This window comes from Scyliorhinus torazame, chromosome 12 (assembly GCF_047496885.1).
Source record: "Scyliorhinus torazame isolate Kashiwa2021f chromosome 12, sScyTor2.1, whole genome shotgun sequence".
Taxonomy (NCBI): Eukaryota; Metazoa; Chordata; class Chondrichthyes; order Carcharhiniformes; family Scyliorhinidae; genus Scyliorhinus; species Scyliorhinus torazame.
Window position 1 is genome coordinate 203362531 of NC_092718.1, and position 20587 is coordinate 203383117.

At 47.4% G+C, this 20587-nt stretch overlaps 1 protein-coding gene across 1 annotated transcript in view; it reads left to right on the plus strand.

The window, feature by feature from the left end:
* Window positions 1–605: 605 nt before the first annotated feature.
* Window positions 606–20587, plus strand: part of rflnb (refilin B) — a 29129-nt gene continuing 9147 nt past the window's right edge. The window contains exon 1 of the mRNA XM_072469726.1: window positions 606–1143. Within this exon, the coding sequence (XP_072325827.1) occupies window positions 940–1143 (204 nt within the window). The 5' untranslated portion in view covers window positions 606–939. The remainder of the gene's footprint in view (window positions 1144–20587) is intronic.

The window sequence follows — 20587 nt, forward strand, 5'->3', positions numbered from 1 at the left end:
GAGCACCCGGGGAGACCCACGCAGACACGGGGAGAACATGCAGATGCCGCAGTGACCCAAGCCGGGAACTGAACCCGGGTCCCCGGCGCTGTGAAGCAACAGTGCTAACCACTGTGCTACCGTGCCCGCCCATAAATAGATACATTAAATGAAATAGATGCATTTAACTTGAGCAAATGCTGGGGGCAAAATCTTGAGGAGCTGCGCCTGAATTCCAAATCCCTCCCTTTATTAAATTCAAACCCACCCCTCCCCCAAAATTAAACGGTGAATTTATGTACACATATCACATCCCCCTGCGGCATGTGCTGTTTCCCCACGCATACACAGCCCGTCTGAATTATTTAAAATGAAAAAATCCACCCTTTAAAAATAATGTTAAAAATTCTTGCATCTGCAGCTTGTAAAATATACGAGGGGGGGGGGGGGGGGGGGGCAGCCACACACTAGGTCAATTGATATGCCTGGCCCGACTTGGTGAAAGTGGAGGAAGTTTGTTGTGGGTTGTCCCCAAGTTCAATCTCCCCCCCTCCCTCCCTCCACATGGTCCCGGGAGCAGCCAATCTGGAGCTCCGGCAGGCGGTCCCTGCAGCCTCGTAATAATCAGGAGCTTGACAGAAACAATGAAATCCTTGAGCTCGGAGCAGCCTGGACTCTGCAACTGCACAGCCCACCTCAAGTATTTACACAGCAGCGTTCTGTCTGTGTGTGTGTGTGAGAGGGAAGCAGATTAGCAATTAATAGTTTGATGCAGGGGTTGAATCTGCAGGGCATTGCTTTTGTACAGACAAAAGTTTGATTTTAAAAGTTGCAAGTCACTGGATTTTAATTATTTTACAATATTAATTTTGTGTTTTTCTTTAAAACCTCAAATATATATTACACACACCCATAAACAAAGGTCGTTCACTCCGGGCTGCACTGCCGTTGAGAGCTGCGATGGTGGGTAGTCTGAACTTGCAGGAGGTGCTAACTGGTCCTCTGCTGGAGCCCAAGCGGCTGGGCGAGCGGGTCCTGGACAGTCCCGACTCCGGGCTCCCCCCCAGTCCCAGCCCCACGCCCGGAGCCTGGCTGCCGTCCCCGGGAGGAGCTGAGAACCGGCTGCTGGAACAAGCCACAGCAGGAGGACACACTCCACAAACGGTGGGTATGAGCAGTGATCTGGACCCTCTTGTGGTGTTTAGGGAGAGAGGGGTGTTTTCTTTTTGGGGGGGGGGGGGGGCGGTTGAGTGGTACAAGTGCAGGTAAAGAAAAATATTTAATTTGCATCCATTTAAAATGTGGTTTGACTGCACGAATCAATGCGACCCTGGCAATTGTTCGACCTGCACCATTTGGAACTCCATATGAAAAATGACACAAGCCACTTAAAGCTCTAAGCAAATTAATTTATTGTTCATTCTCTAACATCGACAACAAAAATGTCAAGGGACTTTACCGGTCTGCGAAAACTTTTTTGGATTGGGGAATTTTTAACCTTTTTAAATCCACCTTCCCTGACCTTTTTCTAACTGGGGATAGAGTATATTTGGTACTAAAAAATTCTATGGTTCTATAATTGTGACTTGGGTGAAGGGGTTTGTGTTTTGGAAGCGGTGGAACAGCCAAGTTTCGAATTCTGCTTCATAAAGTTGCGGTTCATGGTTTTTAACTTGCAAGTTCCCCACTACATGTGGTTGAAAACTGTGAGGCTGCTCCGAGTTTTAAAAAAATCTCCATGCCTTTTTAGTCGTTGTTGAAAGGTGGTCATGCTAGTTTCTTAATTTAAAATATGAACTTGTGTATATGGGAATAAGCTGGCAGATGTTTGAGTGGGCTGCTGGCTGGGACTGGGGGTGGGCTGCTGGCTGGGACTGGGGGTGGGCTGCTGGCTGGGACTGGGGGTGGGCTGCTGGCTGGGACTGGGGGTGGGCTGCTGGCTGGGACTGGGGGTGGGCTGCTGGCTGGGACTGGGGGTGGGCTGCTGGCTGGGACTGGGGGTGGGCTGCTGGCTGGGACTGGGGGTGGGCTGCTGGCTGGGACTGGGGGTGGGCTGCTGGCTGGGACTGGGGGTGGGCTGCTGGCTGGGACTGGGGGTGGGCTGCTGGCTGGGACTGGGGGTGGGCTGCTGGCTGGGACTGGGGGTGGGCTGCTGGCTGGGACTGGGTTGGGCTGCTGGCTGGAGCTGGGGGTGGGCTGCTGGCTGGGACGTGGGGGTGGGCTGCTGGCTGGGACGTGGGGGTGGGCTGCTGGCTGGGACGTGGGGGTGGGCTGCGGGCTGGGACGTGGGGGTGGGCTGCGGGCTGGGACGTGGGGGTGGGCTGCGGGCTGGGACGTGGGGGTGGGCTGCGGGCTGGGACGTGGGGGTGGGCTGCGGGCTGGGACGTGGGGGTGGGCTGCGGGCTGGGACGTGGGGGTGGGCTGCGGGCTGGGACGTGGGGGTGGGCTGCGGGCTGGGACGTGGGGGTGGGCTGCGGGCTGGGACGTGGGGGTGGGCTGCGGGCTGGGACGTGGGGGTGGGCTGCGGGCTGGGACGTGGGGGTGGGCTGCGGGCTGGGACGTGGGGGTGGGCTGCGGGCTGGGACGTGGGGGTGGGCTGGGACGTGGGGGTGGGCTGGGACGTGGGGGTGGGCTGCGGGCTGGGACGTGGGGGTGGGCTGGTGGGCTGGTGACTGGGACTGGACGTGGGTCGGGCATGTGGTACGTGGGATGGGCGACTGGCTGGGGGTGGGCGTTGCACTTTTCTCCTCTTCGCCAGCAGCACACGTGTCACCTATGCCACTGATATCCCCGCATTTGGATCTTGGCCAGGGCATTAAGCAACACGTTAAATAAGTCTGAATCAGAGATAGAGGTTGCAGTTCAGTCACCCGTTTTGAACAACGACGTGGTGATCAGTCATGCACATGACTCAATGTATTGGGCAATTGATTTCCACCTTGTCGTTACTGTCTCTGCGTTTCTACAGTCATGAATCTTAGTTTCTTTTAATCTCATCATGTTTCCTCCCCATCGCCCCCTCACTCCCTTTTTATTAATTTTGCTGTAAAACATGCTTCTTCCTGCAGCTCTTCACCAATCGTGTTTGTTAAAATTGGTTGTCTCACGGCTGTCTCTTCACTCCCGGGTTCTGAGTCTGTACGTTGATTGGTTTGAGGGTCTCCCATTGCGCTCTGACCAATAATCTGAATCAGACCTTGCATGCTGTCTGTCTTGATCCCAGTGGGCGTGAAGGCCACATTATGAAGGGAGCTTTTTCAAAAAGAAATTGAGGCTGCAGTTGAGAGGTTGGGGGAAGTTTTATTCTGCGTCCTAATGCACGCTGTCCCTCATCTGAGTGCCCACAATGGCGTTTCCTTCCCTCAATATTGATATTCCTTTAAATTGATGTGTACAAAGGTTTATCCCAGTTTTCGGGACCGAGGTGGAGCAGCAACTAGTAAATACACTGTCCCTTTGTTCACTTGAGCTGTAAATCCAGCTCTGATTGGTGTTTGAAAATACTCTTGTCTGGCAGTTCCAAGGATGCTCTGTGAAAATGTTTGCCTAATCTGAGCAAGCCCATTTCCAGACACCAGTGCCCTCGAACTGGTTTCTTACTGACATTGAGTTGGGAGGAATTCACACACGCACACGGCTGGGAGTGATCCTCTGGCAGCAGCAGAATAATGCACCTTTTTTTGATGTATGTCTGGAATGTTGTTGTACCTCACCTGGACGTTTGCGATGGGAGTTATGTGTTCCAATTGCTGACAGCGATGCCCTTCACCATCGATGCCTTTCTTTCCTCCTGACGTCGCCTGATGATGAGAATCTGAGTGAGACTGAGCAATTATCCATCTCTCGCACCTTGAACATGAGCATTTCCCCCATTCTCTTGTTTTATATTTCACACCCAAGGCTGAGACGACCACCCAGAAGGAAAGCTTGTCTGACCTCGGGGGAATATATCGGGGTTTCATGCAGAGTTCCTCAAAGTGTGTGTGTTTCTCTCTCTCTCTTCTGCTTTTAGACTTATTGCAGTCAAATGGTGGGCATATGCTGCCCACAAAGGCTCCTTTCAGCATGCGCTTCCGAATGTAGGTGCCAGCTGGAAACGGTCCGGATCTGAATGTACGTTTTTGGAAACTGGATCAGTAAATTGAAGAGTTTTTGAGTTATGAATTTTTAGAAAATCTTTTGAGCTCAATGATAAACCAGTAATAATTCCTCCTTCTGTTTTCCCCAACCCCCGCCTAACATTGTTGCTGAGTGAGGGGCCACGGTTGTCAGCAGCTTCCCAAGTGCCTGGTTCAGGTGCAGGTCGTTCTTTGCGTGAGGCGGAATAGTGAGCATCGGTGGCTGACTGAACCATTCGGGGCATCCTGGCTAAACCCAATTCACTGTCCAACAGGGATAGTGACAGAAAGCAGGAAATCTGGGCGCTTTTGTTTCTTCTCTTCCCTGCCTTTGCCTCAGCTTGGGGATGTGGACAAATTATACCAACCCTATTACAGTCCTTGCTGAGTTGCTAACTTGCTCGTACTCCTGGTCAATTTAGCTTGTCGTGGTCATAAGAGTTATTAGCACACAAGAAGCCAATTCTGACCATCCAATCCATGCTGAAACTTGGTGCTGTTATCCATTCGATATTATTTGGCCCCTTACAGAACTCTGATTTAAAAATTTTTTTTTTTTTTAATTATTCTATCATTGGGTCTTAAATAAGGAATTTCCTTCCTAAATGTCTCCACAGCACCTCCATCTTAAAATGCTCCTTTTAAAATCTACCTCCTTGATCAAGCTATCATAATGCTACCTCTGGTGCCAAACTTAGTTTGATAACACACCAGTGAAGCTCTTTGGGACATTATTTCCACGTTAAAGGCACAATTTGGGCTAGTTCTACAGCACTTGTGTGCACCTTCCTCGTGTACAAAATAACAGTGCACAACATTTTGCATGCTGCTGGATAAACCAGTAACTTCCACAGTGCGGCTCTCGTTGGGCACATGCAGTCTCCAGAAGCAAAGGCAAGACTGCCCCTGTTTGTTCAATTGCAAACAAACCCTGCAACTCCCACTTGTTTGTTTGGAGCTGAATGTTGACCGTGGCAGTGACCAAAATTTAGAAAGACTGCCAGTACATTGCTATTAAAACACAACTTCCATGTCTAAGCAGGAGGTTTGCTCTCCATTTCAGTCATATCCTTCCAGAGCCCGACCAATGTGCTCTTTGTCCAGCTTTTGGGAAGTATGGGTTTGGATATTTACCGATGGTTGACCTATTTGATCCAAATTGACTTCAAATCTCTCTGTGATTGAGGCTCGGATAGAGAAGTTGATTCCGTATCTGTTCAGTCAGTGTCCACAAAGCACCGAGGGCGGGGGGGCGGGGTTGGCTGGCTGACTGTGTGGCACCTGATGTCCCTCGTGATCGGGATCCAAGTGTTGGGTATCACTTGGATGCCGCAAGTCACCAGCAGGACACTGGGTTGCAGCCCAGTCTATTTTTAATTTAATTTGTTGTTTTTCCTTTTTAGGGCAAAATCTTCCACTCCCTTCCCAATAAACCTGGGCTCTCTGCCTATAAACCCACATTGATTTGTTTCATTTGTGTGGAAATAAAAATGGTGGATATTGAGGGTGGGGTGGGGTGGGGTGGGGGTGGGGGGTGGGGGGGGGGGGGGGGTCTGGTGAGGGGAGGGATAAGATCAAAAAGCCAAATTCAGTGGCCTGAGAATGTTCAATAACCAGAGGGGGAAGAGAAATCTTCCAATTGCCGCCTTTGTCAAAACCCATTTACCTAATGTTAGTTACTGCAATTTAACTTGTATTGATTTTGTCAAGAACCTGATGGATGTTCCTGTAGTCACGCTATATACAATCAAGTCTTGTTTCAACTCACTTTGTTCTGGTTTCTGCTGAAGCCACACCAACCCATCTCCTCCTGTCAGCATAACATAGAACATACATACAGTGCAGAAGGAGGCCATTCGGCCCATCGAGTCTGCACCGACCCACTTAAGCCCTCACTTCAACCCTATCCCCTTAACCCCAAAACCCCTCCTAACCTTTTTGGACACTAAGGGCAATTTAACATGGCCAGTCCACCTAACCTGCATGCCTTTGGACTGTGGGAGGAAACCAGAGCACCCGGAGGAAACCCACGCAGACACTGGGAGATCGTGCAGACTCCGCACAGACAGTGACCCAGCAGGGAATCTAACCTGGGACCCTGGCGCAGTGAAGCCGCAATGCTAACCACTATGCTACCGTGCTGCCCCTTTCCACGAGCCCTTTTGAATTTGACTGAATTGGATCCTCGGATCTCTCCAGGTTGTGATTGTTAATCTCTGAGGAACAGTCTATCTTTCCGCCCAGTGTAACCGTGCCTCTGCAAATCTCATTTTTAAAAAATCCTCCCACAGAGTCTTGAAAATGTTGGTTTTGAACTTGTGCAAATACATTGCTTTTAAAGATTATGATGCACAGCCCTTTCCGAAGGTGCGGAAACACTCCCTGAGTAATGGAATGCAAACACCCCAGATATTTAAGGAGGGCGGGATGTTTTTCCATTTTGCAACTCTAGCCTTGATCGCAAATAATATTCCCCTGACAGTTCCAAACACTTCATGGCAATGTGGTTAACTGTATTTAACCTTTGACTGTTTGGCCCTATTTTATTTCAATGTTCAATCTTGTCTGGCTAATTCTGATCATGTTGGGGTGATAAAAGTTGGGATTATCTATAATGGTGAAATAAAAATCAATGGCAATGAATTTTGCATTGATATAGCACCTGCCATAGCCTCCTAAGCTGAAGTTCTTTCTAGAGTTGTTGAGTCATTACATCATTGAAGGAGGCCATTCTGCCCATTGGGGTCCATGCTGGCTCTGTCTGTAGAGCCAATGAATTACATTTGAAATCTAGTCACTATTGTAATGTAGAAAACATGAAAGCCAACTTGTGGTCCCATAAACAGCAAAGTAAAAAAAAAATGACCAGATCATTTTTCTTGATAATTGAATTGCTCTTCTGTGCCATGGGGTCTTTTGCCTCTACCTGAGAGGGTTAATGTCTCACCTGTATGATGGCGCATCTGCCAGTGTAGCCAGAATGTCAGCCTTGAGATTTTGTGATCGGGTCTCTGAAGTGGGACTTGAAGATGAGTTTTCTTTTTTTTGCCTGACCATCCCTAATTGCCCTGAGTGGCATTTAAGAGTCAACCACTGGGCCTGGAGTCACATGTAGGCCAGGTCAAGATGGCATATTTCCTTCCATGAAGAACCTTAGTGAACCAGATGGGTTTTTATGAAAATCGACAATGGTTTCACGGTCACCATTAGACTTAATTCCAGATTTTAATTGAATTCAAATCTCATAATATGCCGCGGTGGGAATTGGGTCCCCAGAGCAGTACCCTGGGTTTCTGGATTACTAGTCCAGTGACAGTACCACACTGCGCCACTGCACTACCAACTAAGGTACAGCTGACACCCAGTTGGATATCTGAACAATATATATTTTTGAGGTCAGTTTTTATGATCTGAATCTGTACTTTTTAGATGGGGGGGGGAGGGGAGAGAGAAGAATGTTGGGTCTCACCCAGTTTCGGTAATTTACGCAGAGGGTAGGAAATGCTTGCAAAAAAAGATCGAATCAGATTTAATAAGTTAATAGTTACCCAAACAAAAAAAGAATAAGTTGTATTTAATGATTGCGGTAACCTTGCTGCGTCAATTGACCATACTGCTGTCATTGTGTTAATACCATAACATGTCACTTAACTGCAAACAGTTTTGCTGGGGAGAGGCATTAGTGTTGTTCCAGTCTGCACTAGCCTATTGGGAACAAGCAAGCAACCCGGAATACAGGGAATCTTTGTGTCTAAAATTTATAATATTCCGTCTTTGTGGAGCTTACTTGGCCAGTAAAGTAAACCTATTAAATCGAGAGTGAGCGCAAGTGACCAATTCTTTTTTTTGGTGCCTCTCGATGCTCCTCCCACTTGCCGCCAAATCCTTTTAAAACAAAATGACTAGGCCTGTGGAATGTTATTTGTTTATTTTGTCTTTTCAGTTCCTCTTGTGGGTCAGCTTGGTACTGCACTTGCCTGAGTCATTAAGCTTGAACGTTCGAGCTCCAGTCCAGACTTCAGCGCATGATTCAGTAATACCCTGCTGCCGTACTGAGAGGTGCTCTCCCCTTATTTTCCTTAACTTTCAAGAAAGGTGCAGTAATTAAAATATGCTGCCATCAGCCACTAGGAAGCGCCAGGTAGCTATTCATTGCGACCGTCAAGCACCGTGTGAGGTTTTTGTTTTCTACATTAAAGGGGTACACAAGTGCAAGTTAATGGTTGTAAAATACTTTTCTAATAACTATTGTGTTCTGTGATCTTGTCTTGCAATGAAACTGCTGGTGACTTAACCGAACTATGTTTTACTGATGTACACGTGGTACAGTAATAATCAGAATCAATACAGACCAAGTTATCGTAGAGATTAGGCTCTCCTGAAACTACCTTTGTGTACGCCATACAAACTTCAGCTCGTGGCTAGATTTCACATTACTGATGTCTCAAGACCGCATGGTCAATCTGTACCGCCACCTGCTGGTTGGAGGTCACACCACCAATATTGTCTACAGGCCTATCACCACAATAACAATGGCCAGCTTCGAATTTCCTGAGCTCACCAAACTGGTTCAGATAGGTGGCAGCTGCTGACAGCTCCAAACTGTTGAGCAATTTCTATTAAGAGTCAAAACCTCACCTGGAGTGTTGCATGTTGCTTTTCTTACTGATGTGATTCGCCTGGAGCAGGCATCTCTGATTGAGAAGGTAGGCTGGCCCACAGGATGCCAGGCCATGCAAGCCAAGCATTGAGGATTATGCCCCCAGTTCCCCATCCCTGAAAGATGGAGGGAAGTCTATCTGGTTGTCGAGGAAGCCCGTACTGATGGTAATTCCGAACTGGAGTTACAGGTTTAAGAGTGCTGCCCTGGTAATATCAGTTGTTTCTTTTTGAGGTGTGGCTGCAGTGAGAGGAGGGAAGGTCCCACCATATCAGTAGTAATTGGACTTGATCTCTGGGCCTGTACTCACAAATATTTTCTCTCCGCATTGTTTTAAAAGAACCCTTCTAAAGGTGAGCGCCTCGAATTATGTGTCCTCTTCAGGGGAGGAACCATAGGAGGAAACAAATGCAATGGGTGTTGCAATGAGAATTAGGAAGAATTTTCAGCTGAAATATTTGCCTACAGCTCACAGTCCTGCAAATATCTACGCAACACTGAGACAAAATGCAGCAGTTACAGGTAGAGTTTTGTACAGCCTGTGTGAGTAGTGAGTGGTACTTTGCTGTTGGACGATGTTTGTGTGGTTGGCAAGTGTTGCTCCTGTGACGTGAGTGTGCAACTTGTTCACTGCTCTGGCACTAAGTTGAAAACCCAGATAGCAACTGCGTGACAGCCTAAATTGTGCTTGATTTTTGGAAAGCATAAAAATGTTGAAGGGGCCTTGTACACAGCATTCTGACAACTCGCACCGTGGCCTGTCCTGAGTTGGGAATTAGCAAAGCAGTATGATGCGGATCCTGTAACTTGGAAATAGAAGGATTAGGGGAAGATCGATAGGAGAAAGATATTGATTCTGGGCAGAGAAATTGAAGCACCTTGTATTTGTGTAGCAGAGGGCTGAATTTGGGCTACGTCAGTGTTGCTAACTAGGAATGAGTTTTGTGTGTAAAAGATTGAGCGGACTGCTCTTAAGTGCTCTCTGTTTCTGTGTGTTTAACTAATTCTGATGTATGATATTTGGAATAGTACTTTATGCAGGAAATTGGTTGTGTTGGAGGCTGCCGGGGAGGTTTAATGATTCACAGAGCAAATGCAAATGTAACTTCTATTTTCTGATGAATTTGCATGTGCAGAGACGGGATTCATTTGTTACGTGGTTACTTTATCAAAATAGCACTCTGGGATTGGCTGCACCACAAACATTCTTCTTTTTGATTTTACTCCAGCTACTGAGAATGTACATGTTGGGCGTGTGTTTTTTAAAAAGGGCCACATGCCAAGCTTATTTTGTAAATGGTTATAGGATATGTGTGTGTTTGTTCTGTCGTGGAGTTAGCTGATCTGGAACTGATTTCTGTCTGCTTTTGATTCATGTTCTATCTCGTCCTAACTGAGAAGTCTTTTACATATAGTGCAATCTTGATGCTGCATTCTGACCAGCTCCTGGAGTGGGAATTGCGACCCACGCTGTCTTGTGGTGGATTGCCTGCTGCAGTGGGTCAAAGAGTGCGGTGGAGCTGGAGGGACTCCTTGAGAGAAGGGGGTGCAAAATGTCCATAGAACCATGGAATTTACAGTGTAGAAGGAGGCCATTCAGCCCTTTGAGTCTGCACCAGCTCTTGAAAAGAGCACCCTACTGAAGCCCACACCTCCACCCCTATCCCAGTAACCCCACCTAATCATTTTTGGACACTAAGGACAATTTATCATGGCCAATCCACCTAACCTGCACATCTTTGGACTGTGGGAGGAAACCGGAGCACCCGGAGGAAACCCACGCAGGCACGGGGAGAACGTGCAGACTCCACTCTGCACAGACTGTGACCCAAGCCGGGAATCGAACTTGGGACCATGGAGCTGTGAAGCAACTGCTGACCACTGTGCTACCATGTCATCTGGCTGCTCGGGAGCCTGACCACTGCGCCCGATTCTGTCCGCAACAAACACCCATAATAGCCTTGTGAATCTTCAGAGGTGACTGGAAGGCGATTATCAATAGGCAGTCTGACTGATGCTGCTGTCTTTTTGCATTCCAATATGTAAGAGATATTGGGGTGAATTGAAGCAGTAGCTGAGATCAAAGCTGTTGATTGACCTTTTTATTATATGGTTCTATTGCTATAGATTCATTTTGGCCTTCATTTTGAACAAAATGTGTTCCGATTATGTTTGGCTTGGTGATCTTGGACTAAATGTATTTGCGGAAGTGTCCTGAATGATTTTTTGTTGTTGTTGTTGAAAAATGTGAATCGTGATCACTGTTTCCCATGTGCAACACGTTCTTCTCTGAATTTCCGTTCACGGGTAGTTTGCTGCACTAATCCTTCATCATAGAAGCAAGGTGGATACTATTGGCGTCGCACTGAGAAGGAACACTTGTCAATAAGAGTCCACAAAAAGGCTACGCTGAGGTGCTGCTTTCAACCAGATTGATGCACGGGTGCTACAATGGGCCATTGCAACTTTGGGTTGGAAAAGTGGGGCGGGCAATGGGGCGTTTGTATTATTGCAGGGAGTTACTCTTGCTGAAAATGCCCAGGTGGCCCTTTGGTAAGTTTTAAAAAGCTGCTAGCGCCCTGTCACGCCATAACATCGAAGAGTGGTCATTTAGCAGAACGCAGGACACTTTCTTTTCCCTTAGTCCGCCCCCAACAGCAGAATGTGTCTCCTTGCAGAGAGGAGGAGTGTAAAGACGAGAAGCGGAAACGTGCAAAGAGATGAGGGGTCATTGGGTGGGGGGGGTTTGAAGATTGGATTTTTACCATTGTGTATAAAGCTGTGGATTTCTCTGCCGAGAATTCCTTACGACAATGTTACTCCTTTTGGGGGGGGGGGAGAAATGTAGATTTTAATGACTCCAAGTTGGAGATTGAGTTTCCCAAGCAGCAGCCTGTTTGAAACTGTTCAAATCAGAACGGTACAGTTTTTGCTGCTGTGGCAGTACGATTGAGGGCTGGGTTAGTGTAATGATTTCACCGGCTTCGTTGGAACCACCGAACAACTGATTAATATTTCTGCAGAAGCACAGCAGCTACCCAGCTGCACCTAGTCCCCTCTATGCCTCCGACCCAAGGAGAGGGCTCCTCCCCTTGGGGGGGATCACACTCTCTCCATCGCGATTGGTTCCCTCAAGCCAGATGACCCTTACTCTGCTGTGATGCCAATAAAAGGACAGTTAGATCGTGCCCCTGCTGAATCTGATCAGTGGTCGCACAACATTCCCGCGGGTGGATTTCCAACAAGTGTAGGGTCAGGAAACGAGGTGATTGGGGGGGGGGGGGGGGGGGGGGGGGGGGGGGGGGAACAATCACAGGCAATCCAAGTGGAAATCTTGACTCGCTCTAAACTTGGAGGGTGGGGGGTCAGGGGGGGTGGGGGGGCTCTGAGGCCATTTGCTACTCTTCCAATGCCCAGGTAAAGGTCACTAGCTCCGTACAGACAATGAATTACATTTGAGTGTGTTCTTGTCTGCTGAGGTGCTCTGTAAACTCGCTTGAGGTTGACTTCTCCTCAGTTGAGCCCTCCTTTTCTTCAGTCTTGTTTTTTTTGGGGGGGAGTGGTCTTTTCTTTTAAAAGGATTGGTGTCGCCCAGCCCCGCTGAGCCCGGATACTACACCCATTTTGTCTATGGGTTGGATTGACTGGGTGAGGTTCACAGCTGCTTACATTTACCGATCCTTCTTCATATTAAGGCAGAATTTCTTTCAACGTTTTTTTTTCATCCCCCCCCCCCCCAATACCATTTTGAAGAGTATGGTTTAAAGTGGGTAATTGAAGCACCCGTGGGACACTTTCCTCTGGTGCTGGTCCAGCACAGGGTGTCCGCGTAGGAGGCCACACAAGCGCTCACGTACTACAGGCCTTCGAATGCCTGAGAATCTCGGCAAACGGTCTTTGGTTCTGACAAGGATGATTTGTTGATGTAATGAAACTATGGTATCCAGCCTTGAGTGCATTTTTCTTTTGTAATATTTATAAAAAGATGTCAAAAGTGCAAAGCAGCTGACACCTTTCAGCGGGAAGTCAAGGGAGATGGTTGAAGAGCCTGGTCTCTCAATGTACATCTGTTAAACTTGTCGTGTTGGGGGTCAGTGTTTATCTTTAAATGTTGGGAATTCTGTCTTGTTTAAAGTAGAGTAAAACCTGGATAATATTCCATCTAATGCAGGCAGAGCATTCCACAACATTGTGGGAGAGATGATGGATAGCTGATAGGAGAGGATAACTAATAACTGGCTCGTTTGCAGAAGAATGTGTAGATATATTCTGTTTCACTAAATTATCGTCCCTAATTTTGTTTTTGTTGAACTATTTATAGTTAAAACTAGTGCAAACCCTTTTTTCTAAGTCCTGGTAAGGGTGTCTTATTCTGCGGCGTCAGTAACTGAAGACCGTTAACAACCTTAACTGACACAGGAAATATGAACCGGAATCTCTTGGTAGGTTTTATTGTGTAATTGGTCAGGCAGTCGCTAACTTTTTACAAATCATATATTTACATATATATGGTAAGCTTTGTGATCCAGTACGCCACCAACCAGAATTCTTTTTTTTGGAAAATATTTGTATTGAATATTTCTTTGATAAATACAAAATTATCAAACCGAGAAACAGACCGAAAACGATAGCACCCACACCCCACAAAAACCCTACCCCCCTTCCCAAACGGCTGAGGTGACTAGCTCTTTAAAGTACAAAGTGAACGGTCGCCATCTGTTGTGGAACCCCTCAATTGCGCCCCTCAGAGCATCCTTAATTTGTTCAAGGTATAAAAACTCCATACGAACCCCCTGTCATACTGAGGCATTGAGTAGAGTAGCTGACCTCCACTCCACAGCAGAACGCGCCTGTGAGCAATCAACGAGGCGAAGGCTAGGACGTCTGCTCCTGCTCCCGTCTGCAGCTCCGGCAGGTCTGACACCCAGAATGTGGCCCCTAAGGGACTGGGCTCCAGTTCAATTTGTAAAATAATCGACAATAATAATAATCTTTATTATTGTCACAAGTAGGTTTACATTGACACTGCAATGAAGTTACTGTGAAAATCCCCTAGTCGTCACATTCCGGCACCTGTTCGCATACAACTGAGGGAGAATTCAGAATGTCCAATTCGCCTAACAGCACGCCTTCCAGGACTCGTGGGAGGAAACTGGAGCACCGGCGGAAAGCCACGCAGACACGGGGGTAATGTGCAGACTCCGCACAGACAGTGACCCAAGCTGGGAATAAACCCGGGACCCTGGCGCTGTGAAGCAACAGTGCTAACCACTGTGCCATGGTGCTCAAGAAGGAGACCCAAAGTCTTGCAAGCTTAGGACATGCCCAGAATATGTGGCCGGGCCCCTCCCACAGCGCTCCTCCACTCCCTCAAACAGCCAACCCTTCCTAGACCTTGTTAAATGTGCCTGGTATACCACCTTCAACTGTATAAGCCCAAGTCTTGCACACTAAGATGTGGCATTCACCCTTCACAGAGTTTCACACCACACCCTCTCCACCTCCCACTTGGCCTTAGCCCCCTCCAGGATGCAGGATCCTCCTGTAAATTCCCAAAGTACTCCCCTCCTCCGTCACCGCCACCGCACAACCCTTTCCAGCAGCGACGATGGCGGCACTACTGGGAATGACTGGAAAGCCTTCCTTGCAATGTCACAAACCTGCAGGTACCTAAAAGTTCTGACTGCGGGAGCCCAAACATCTGTCAGCTCCTCAACTCGTGAACCGCCCCTCCAGAAACAAATCCCTCATTCCATCCCCATGTCATCCCAGCCTCCAAAACCTGCCGTCTAATCTTGCCGGCTCGAACATAAGGTTAGCACAAATCGGCGTCAACTTCGACACTGCTCCTAATTTAGGGTGTTGCCGAAATTGTCTCCGTTTTTCAATGCAGCGACCACCACCAGGTTGCCCGAATATTGCCCTGGAGAGAACGGAGGTGAGGCCGTCAGCAATGCCCATAGCCCCGAAACCAGAATTCTCCTCTAATTGGAATTTCTGATGCTGCTCTCTAACGTGATTCATCACTTTACCAACCAGAAGTTATTTGGAACCCGTACCTGTACACCATTATTTTATACTTCAATTGACATTTGAATGTTCTGTGGAAGAGTAAAAGTGAAAAGAATACAGTTCTTTACTTTCTGTGAACTTGCATATCGGTTCATGCTACAAGTGGGCGGCACGGTAGCACAGTGGTTAGCACAGTCACTTCACAGCTCCAGGGTCCCAGGTTTGATTCCCGGCTTGGGTCACTGTCTGTGCGGAGTCTGCACGTTCTCCTTGTGTCTGCGTGGGTTTCCTCCGGGTGCTCCGGTTTCCTCCCACAGTCCTAAGACGTGCAGGTTAGGTGGATTGGCTATGCAAAATTGCCCTTTGTGCCCAAAGAGGTTGGATTGGGTTACGGGTACAGGGCGGAGGTGTGGGCTTAAGTGGAGTGCTCTTTCTAAGGGCCGGTGCAGACTCGATGGGTTGAACGGCCTCCTTCTGCACTGTAAATTCTATGTCTAAGTGTGCACTGGTAAATGGAACTCTTTGTTTTCTGGCATCAGCTATTCCCCATGTATGCTGGATAATAAAAGATTTTGTTGTATTGCGTTCCTACCAATGTATTTCTGTTCTTATTTATAGGAACGGTAGTGAAACACCATCAAAACCTTGAATGATCTTTGGGCATTTGCCTTCCAGCAGCCACCCAAAAAAAAACTAAACATGTCTGGGATTCTGTTTCTTGGGAAGATAGAACATAGAACATAGAACAATACAGCGCAGTACAGGCCCTTCGGCCCACGATGTTGCACCGAAACAAAAGCCATCTAACCTACACTATGCCATCATCATCCATATGTTTATCCAATAAACTTTTAAATGCCCTCAATGTTGGCGAGTTCACTACTGTAGCAGGTAGGGCATTCCACGGCCTCACTACTCTTTGCGTAAAGAACCTACCTCTGACCTCTGTCCTATATCTATTACCCCTCAGTTTAAAGTTATGTCCCCTCGTGCCAGCCATATCCATCTGCGGGAGAAGGCTCTCACTGTCCACCCTATCCAACCCCCTGATCATTTTGTATGCCTCTATTAAGTCTCCTCTTAACCTTCTTCTCTCCAACGAAAACAACCTCAAGTCCATCAGCCTTTCCTCATAAGATTTTCCCTCCATACCAGGCAACATCCTGGTAAATCTCCTCTGCACCCGCTCCAAAGCCTCCACGTCCTTCCTATAATGCGGGGACCAGAACTGTACGCAATACTCCAAATGCGGCCGGACCAGAGTTCTGTACAGCTGCAACATGACCTCCCGACTCCGGAACTCAATCCCTCTACCAATAAAGGCCAACACTCCATAGGCCTTCTTCACAACCCCATCAACCTGGGTGGCAACTTTCAGGGATCTATGTACATGGACACCTAGATCCCTCTGCTCATCCACACTTTCAAGAACTTTACCATTAGCCAAATATTCCGCATTCCTGTTATTCCTTCCAAAGTGAATCACCTCACACTTCTCTACATTAAACTCCATTTGCCACCTCTCAGCCCAGCTCTGCAGCTTATCTATATCCCTCTGTAACCTGCTACATCCTTCCACACTATCGACAACACCACCGACTTTAGTATCGTCTGCAAATTTACTCACCCACCCTTCTGCGCCTTCCTCTAGGTCATTGATAAAAATGACAAACAGCAACGGCCCCAGAACAGATCCTTGTGGTACTCCACTTGTGACTGTACTCCATTCTGAACATTTCCCATCAACCACCACCCTCTGTCTTCTTTCAGCTAGCCAATTTCTGATCCACATCTCTAAATCACCCTCAATCCCCAGCCTCCGTATTTTTTGCAATAGCCTACCGTGGGGAACCTTATCAAACGCTTTGCTGAAATCCATATACACCACATCAACTGCTCTACCCTCGTCTACCTGTTCAGTCACCTTCTCAAAGAACTCAATAAGGTTTGTGAGGCATGACCTACCCTTCACAAAGCCATGCTGACTATCCCTGATCATATTATTCCTATCTAGATGATTATAAATCTTGTCTCTTATAATCCCCTCCAAGACTTTACCCACTACAGACGTGAGGCTCACCGGTCTATAGTTGCCGGGGTTGTCTCTGCTCCCCTTTTTGAACAAAGGGACCACATTTGCTGTCCTCCAGTCCTCTGGCACTATTCCTGTAGCCAATGATGACATAAAAATCAAAGCCAAAGGTCCAGCAATCTCTTCCCTGTGTGTGTTTCTCAGGATGTGACTGCTTGGTGAGGCTGCAGTAGAGTAGGGAGCTGGAGTGTCACCACACAGTGGGAGGTACAGATAGGGAGGGGGTGAAGTATGTGTTCAGGCCTGTGTCGCTCACATATTCTATGGAAGACGAGGGCTTCTGTGGTTTCTTATCAAATCAGGAATGTTGACTGCCGTCGCTTCGGTAGTTTTCTCTTGGCTTCCTTTAGCAAATGTACAGTTGTTGTAATGTAGATCCCTCAATTTTGGTTTCAACATTTGATGACTTTATATTCCCTTTTTGAAAGAGGGATCTGCTTCCACACATGTACCCAGACCTCCCTCCTCATCCAATATTGGTGGCATCGTGGTTAGCACTGCTGCCTCATAGCGCCAGGGACCCGAGTTGAATCCCAGCCTGTGTGGAGTTTGCATGTTCTCCCCGTGTCTGCGTGGGTTTCCTCCGGCCGCTCCGGTTTCCTCCTACAGTCCAAAGATGTGCAGATTAGGTGGATTGGCTATGCAAAATTGCTATTATGTGGTGGTGTTTGAGGTATTTGGCATTGATAAGGCACCATGTAAGGGCATGTTTTATAATGACTTTGTACAGGAGGTCACTTGAGTATTGGGGAAATGCAAACTGTTTTCTCATTCTCTATTATTATTGTTCCAACCTCCTGAGCCACTACACGCCACATTTGCAACTGATACTATTTTTGAAGGGAGCGAGAGTTTCATTAGGGTATTTATAGGACAAACAATATAAACTATGTAAAGATGCTGTGTGGTGAATAGAAACCGGCTGTATTGTGCCATGGAGCCAAACAATATGGGAACACTTTTCTGATTCTTGCTAAGTCAATTGCCCAGAAGAGTGCTTTCTGCAGAGACTAGATGTACCACCACCTACAGGGAAGGAAAGGCAGAGGGCAAGTCACCCTGGGTAGCTCATATATGAGGCACAGGGAATTATAGAATACGTACAGTGCAAGGTCATTCGGCCCATTGAGTCTGCACCGACCTTCCGAAAGAGCACCCTACCTAAGCCCACTCTCCCACTTCAAATCTGCACATTGATCGTGGCCAATCCACCTAACCTACTCATCTTTGGACTGTCGGAGGAAACCCCATGCAGACAAGGGGAGAACGTGCACACTCCACACGGACAGTCCCCCAAGGCCGGGGTCTCCGGCGCTGTGGGGTGGCAGGGCTGGGTGACTGGTTTCAGGAAGGCTTCAGTTGCGAACAGGACAAGATTTTTAAAATTTATGGAGAAATAGGTTTGTAAAACCAAGCATTGTGCAGCGATACGCTTTCTGTGTTAATCATGGGGAAGTTCAACCGATGTGTGTCTAAAATGGCTGTAGGTTGATGGGTCGTTGATTGTGACACAAACCAAGATTTATGTGCAAGACTATGTGGTTCGAGGGAGAGATGTTGTACAATTTTCTGACACCTCTCATCGTTTGTGTAGGAAAGCCAATCACTCCTTGTCTGTACTATCTTCCCCACCCCACTCTCAGCGTTGAATGGTGGTGAGGATTTAGACCCAGCATAGCCTCCATTCCAACACTGATACTCTATAAAGGACACTCGGAAATCAGTCCAAAATATTTCCTTTTGCCAATTTGAATACTTCCTCACATCCATCCTCTCACTTCCACCATTTAATGTTTACCTTGAAGTAGTCCTCTGGATTTATCCTTTCCATTCTGCTTTGTCTATTCTATAAACAAGAATCCCACTCTACCAACTCCTTCCTTATTTGAAGAGCCTGAATATCTCCACTCTCGCCTTTTGTGTAAGCACACAAATGCCAAAATTAGGAATCGCATGCAGTATGTTGTGGGCAACTGCACCATTGGTGATATCACAATCAGAATCACAGAAGTGTTACGGTGCAGAAGGAGGCCATTCGACCCATCACATCTATACTTACTCACCAAAGAGTATTATGAATTCATGCCATCCTCTTGCACATTGTTTCCTCGTCAGATAATCACCTATTGTCCTCTTGAATGCCTCAATTCAACCTGCTTCCACCACACTTCCAGGCAGTGCATTCCAGACTCGCTGTGGAAAAAGTTTTTTTTTCTCCCCTCGCGTTGCACAGATGACTTTAAATCTGAGCCCTCTCGTTCTCGATCCTTTTACGAGTGGTAACGGTTTCTCCCAATCTACTCTGTCCATCTCTAGCCCTCTCATGAGCGCCTCTATCAAATCTCCTCTTGGCCACCATCTTCTCCATGATTTTCTAATCATCCTGACAAAGTGAACATGTTCCGAAACTGCAAGCACTGAGGAGGCTATGCTGGGTGCTCGAGTCTAAATTCTCACCACCATTCAACGCTGAGAGTGGGGTGGGGAAGATAGTACAGACAAGGACTGATTGGCGTTCCTACACAAACGACCAGAGATGTCAGAAAATTGTACCACAGGGTTGTTGTTCCGGTTATCTGTTTACTTTGCATTCAAAAGTACTTGTGTAAACATATTTTACTCCAGTTGGTGGCGAGGGTGGATATGGATGTCTCTTGTGAGAGAGACTAGGACTAGGGGACACAGTTTAAGGATAAGTGGTCTAGGTGTGATACAGCGATGAGGACATTTCTTTGAGGGTCGTTTAATCTGTGGAATTTGCTTCCCTCGGAAGAAGAGGAGGCTGCGTTGTTGAATACTTTTAAGGCTAAGTTTGAGAGTCCAGGATTATGGGGGCAGACGGGAAGGTGGAGTTGAGACCACAGTACGATCAGTCCTGATCTTATTGAATGGCTGAGCAGTCTCTGAGGGTTGAATGATCTAGTCCTCCTAAGTCCTGTTCCTCCTCCCTTTCCTCGGCACCCGCTTCCCCAGCCAATAAAAAGGCCAATGAGTGTGTTGGGATGTACTTAAATGGCCGCTCTTTGCCTAGTTAGTCACTTTTCAATAAAAGCAAAATACTGCGGATTAGAAATCTGAAATAAAAAGGGGAAGTGCCGGAAAGACTCAACAGGTCTGTGGGGAAGCAACACCTGTAGGGAGAGAAACAAGAGTTAAAGTTTCGAGTCCATATGACTCTTCAGTCATACGGATATTAACTGTTTCTCTCTCCACCATTAATTTTCAAGTTGGCACCTGAATAAAGTACTGTAAGGCATCACGTGAGTCCTATTTATGATGCGAAAGTAAAGTCGCCACAGTCCAGGGGACCATAGGCATCTTTCCCCTCTTGAGGGGAAGAGCTGACTGGTGGTGATTTAACCTGAGGGTCGCCACACCTCAGGTGAGGGGCAAGATTGAGAAGGATATCCCTTCATGGATACCTCAGCTGGTACGGGAATTGAACCCGTGCTGTTGGCATCGCTCCACATCACAAACCAGCTGTCCAGCCAACTGAGCTAACTGACCTCGTACAGTCGAGGTCAAAATTCTCCAACTTTCATGAAGAGGAATCAAGAGCAGAAACTTGTGACTTTCTTGTTAAAGTATTGTGAAATCAAACCTGGCTTCTTGTTTGAAGAGAGGGGTACAAATCATTTCCCCCCCCCCCCCTCCAGTTGTATAATTGCTGATGTTTAGAAACAGTCAGCAGCTAAGTGGTTTCCATGGGCCCCAGTGGAGCTGGTT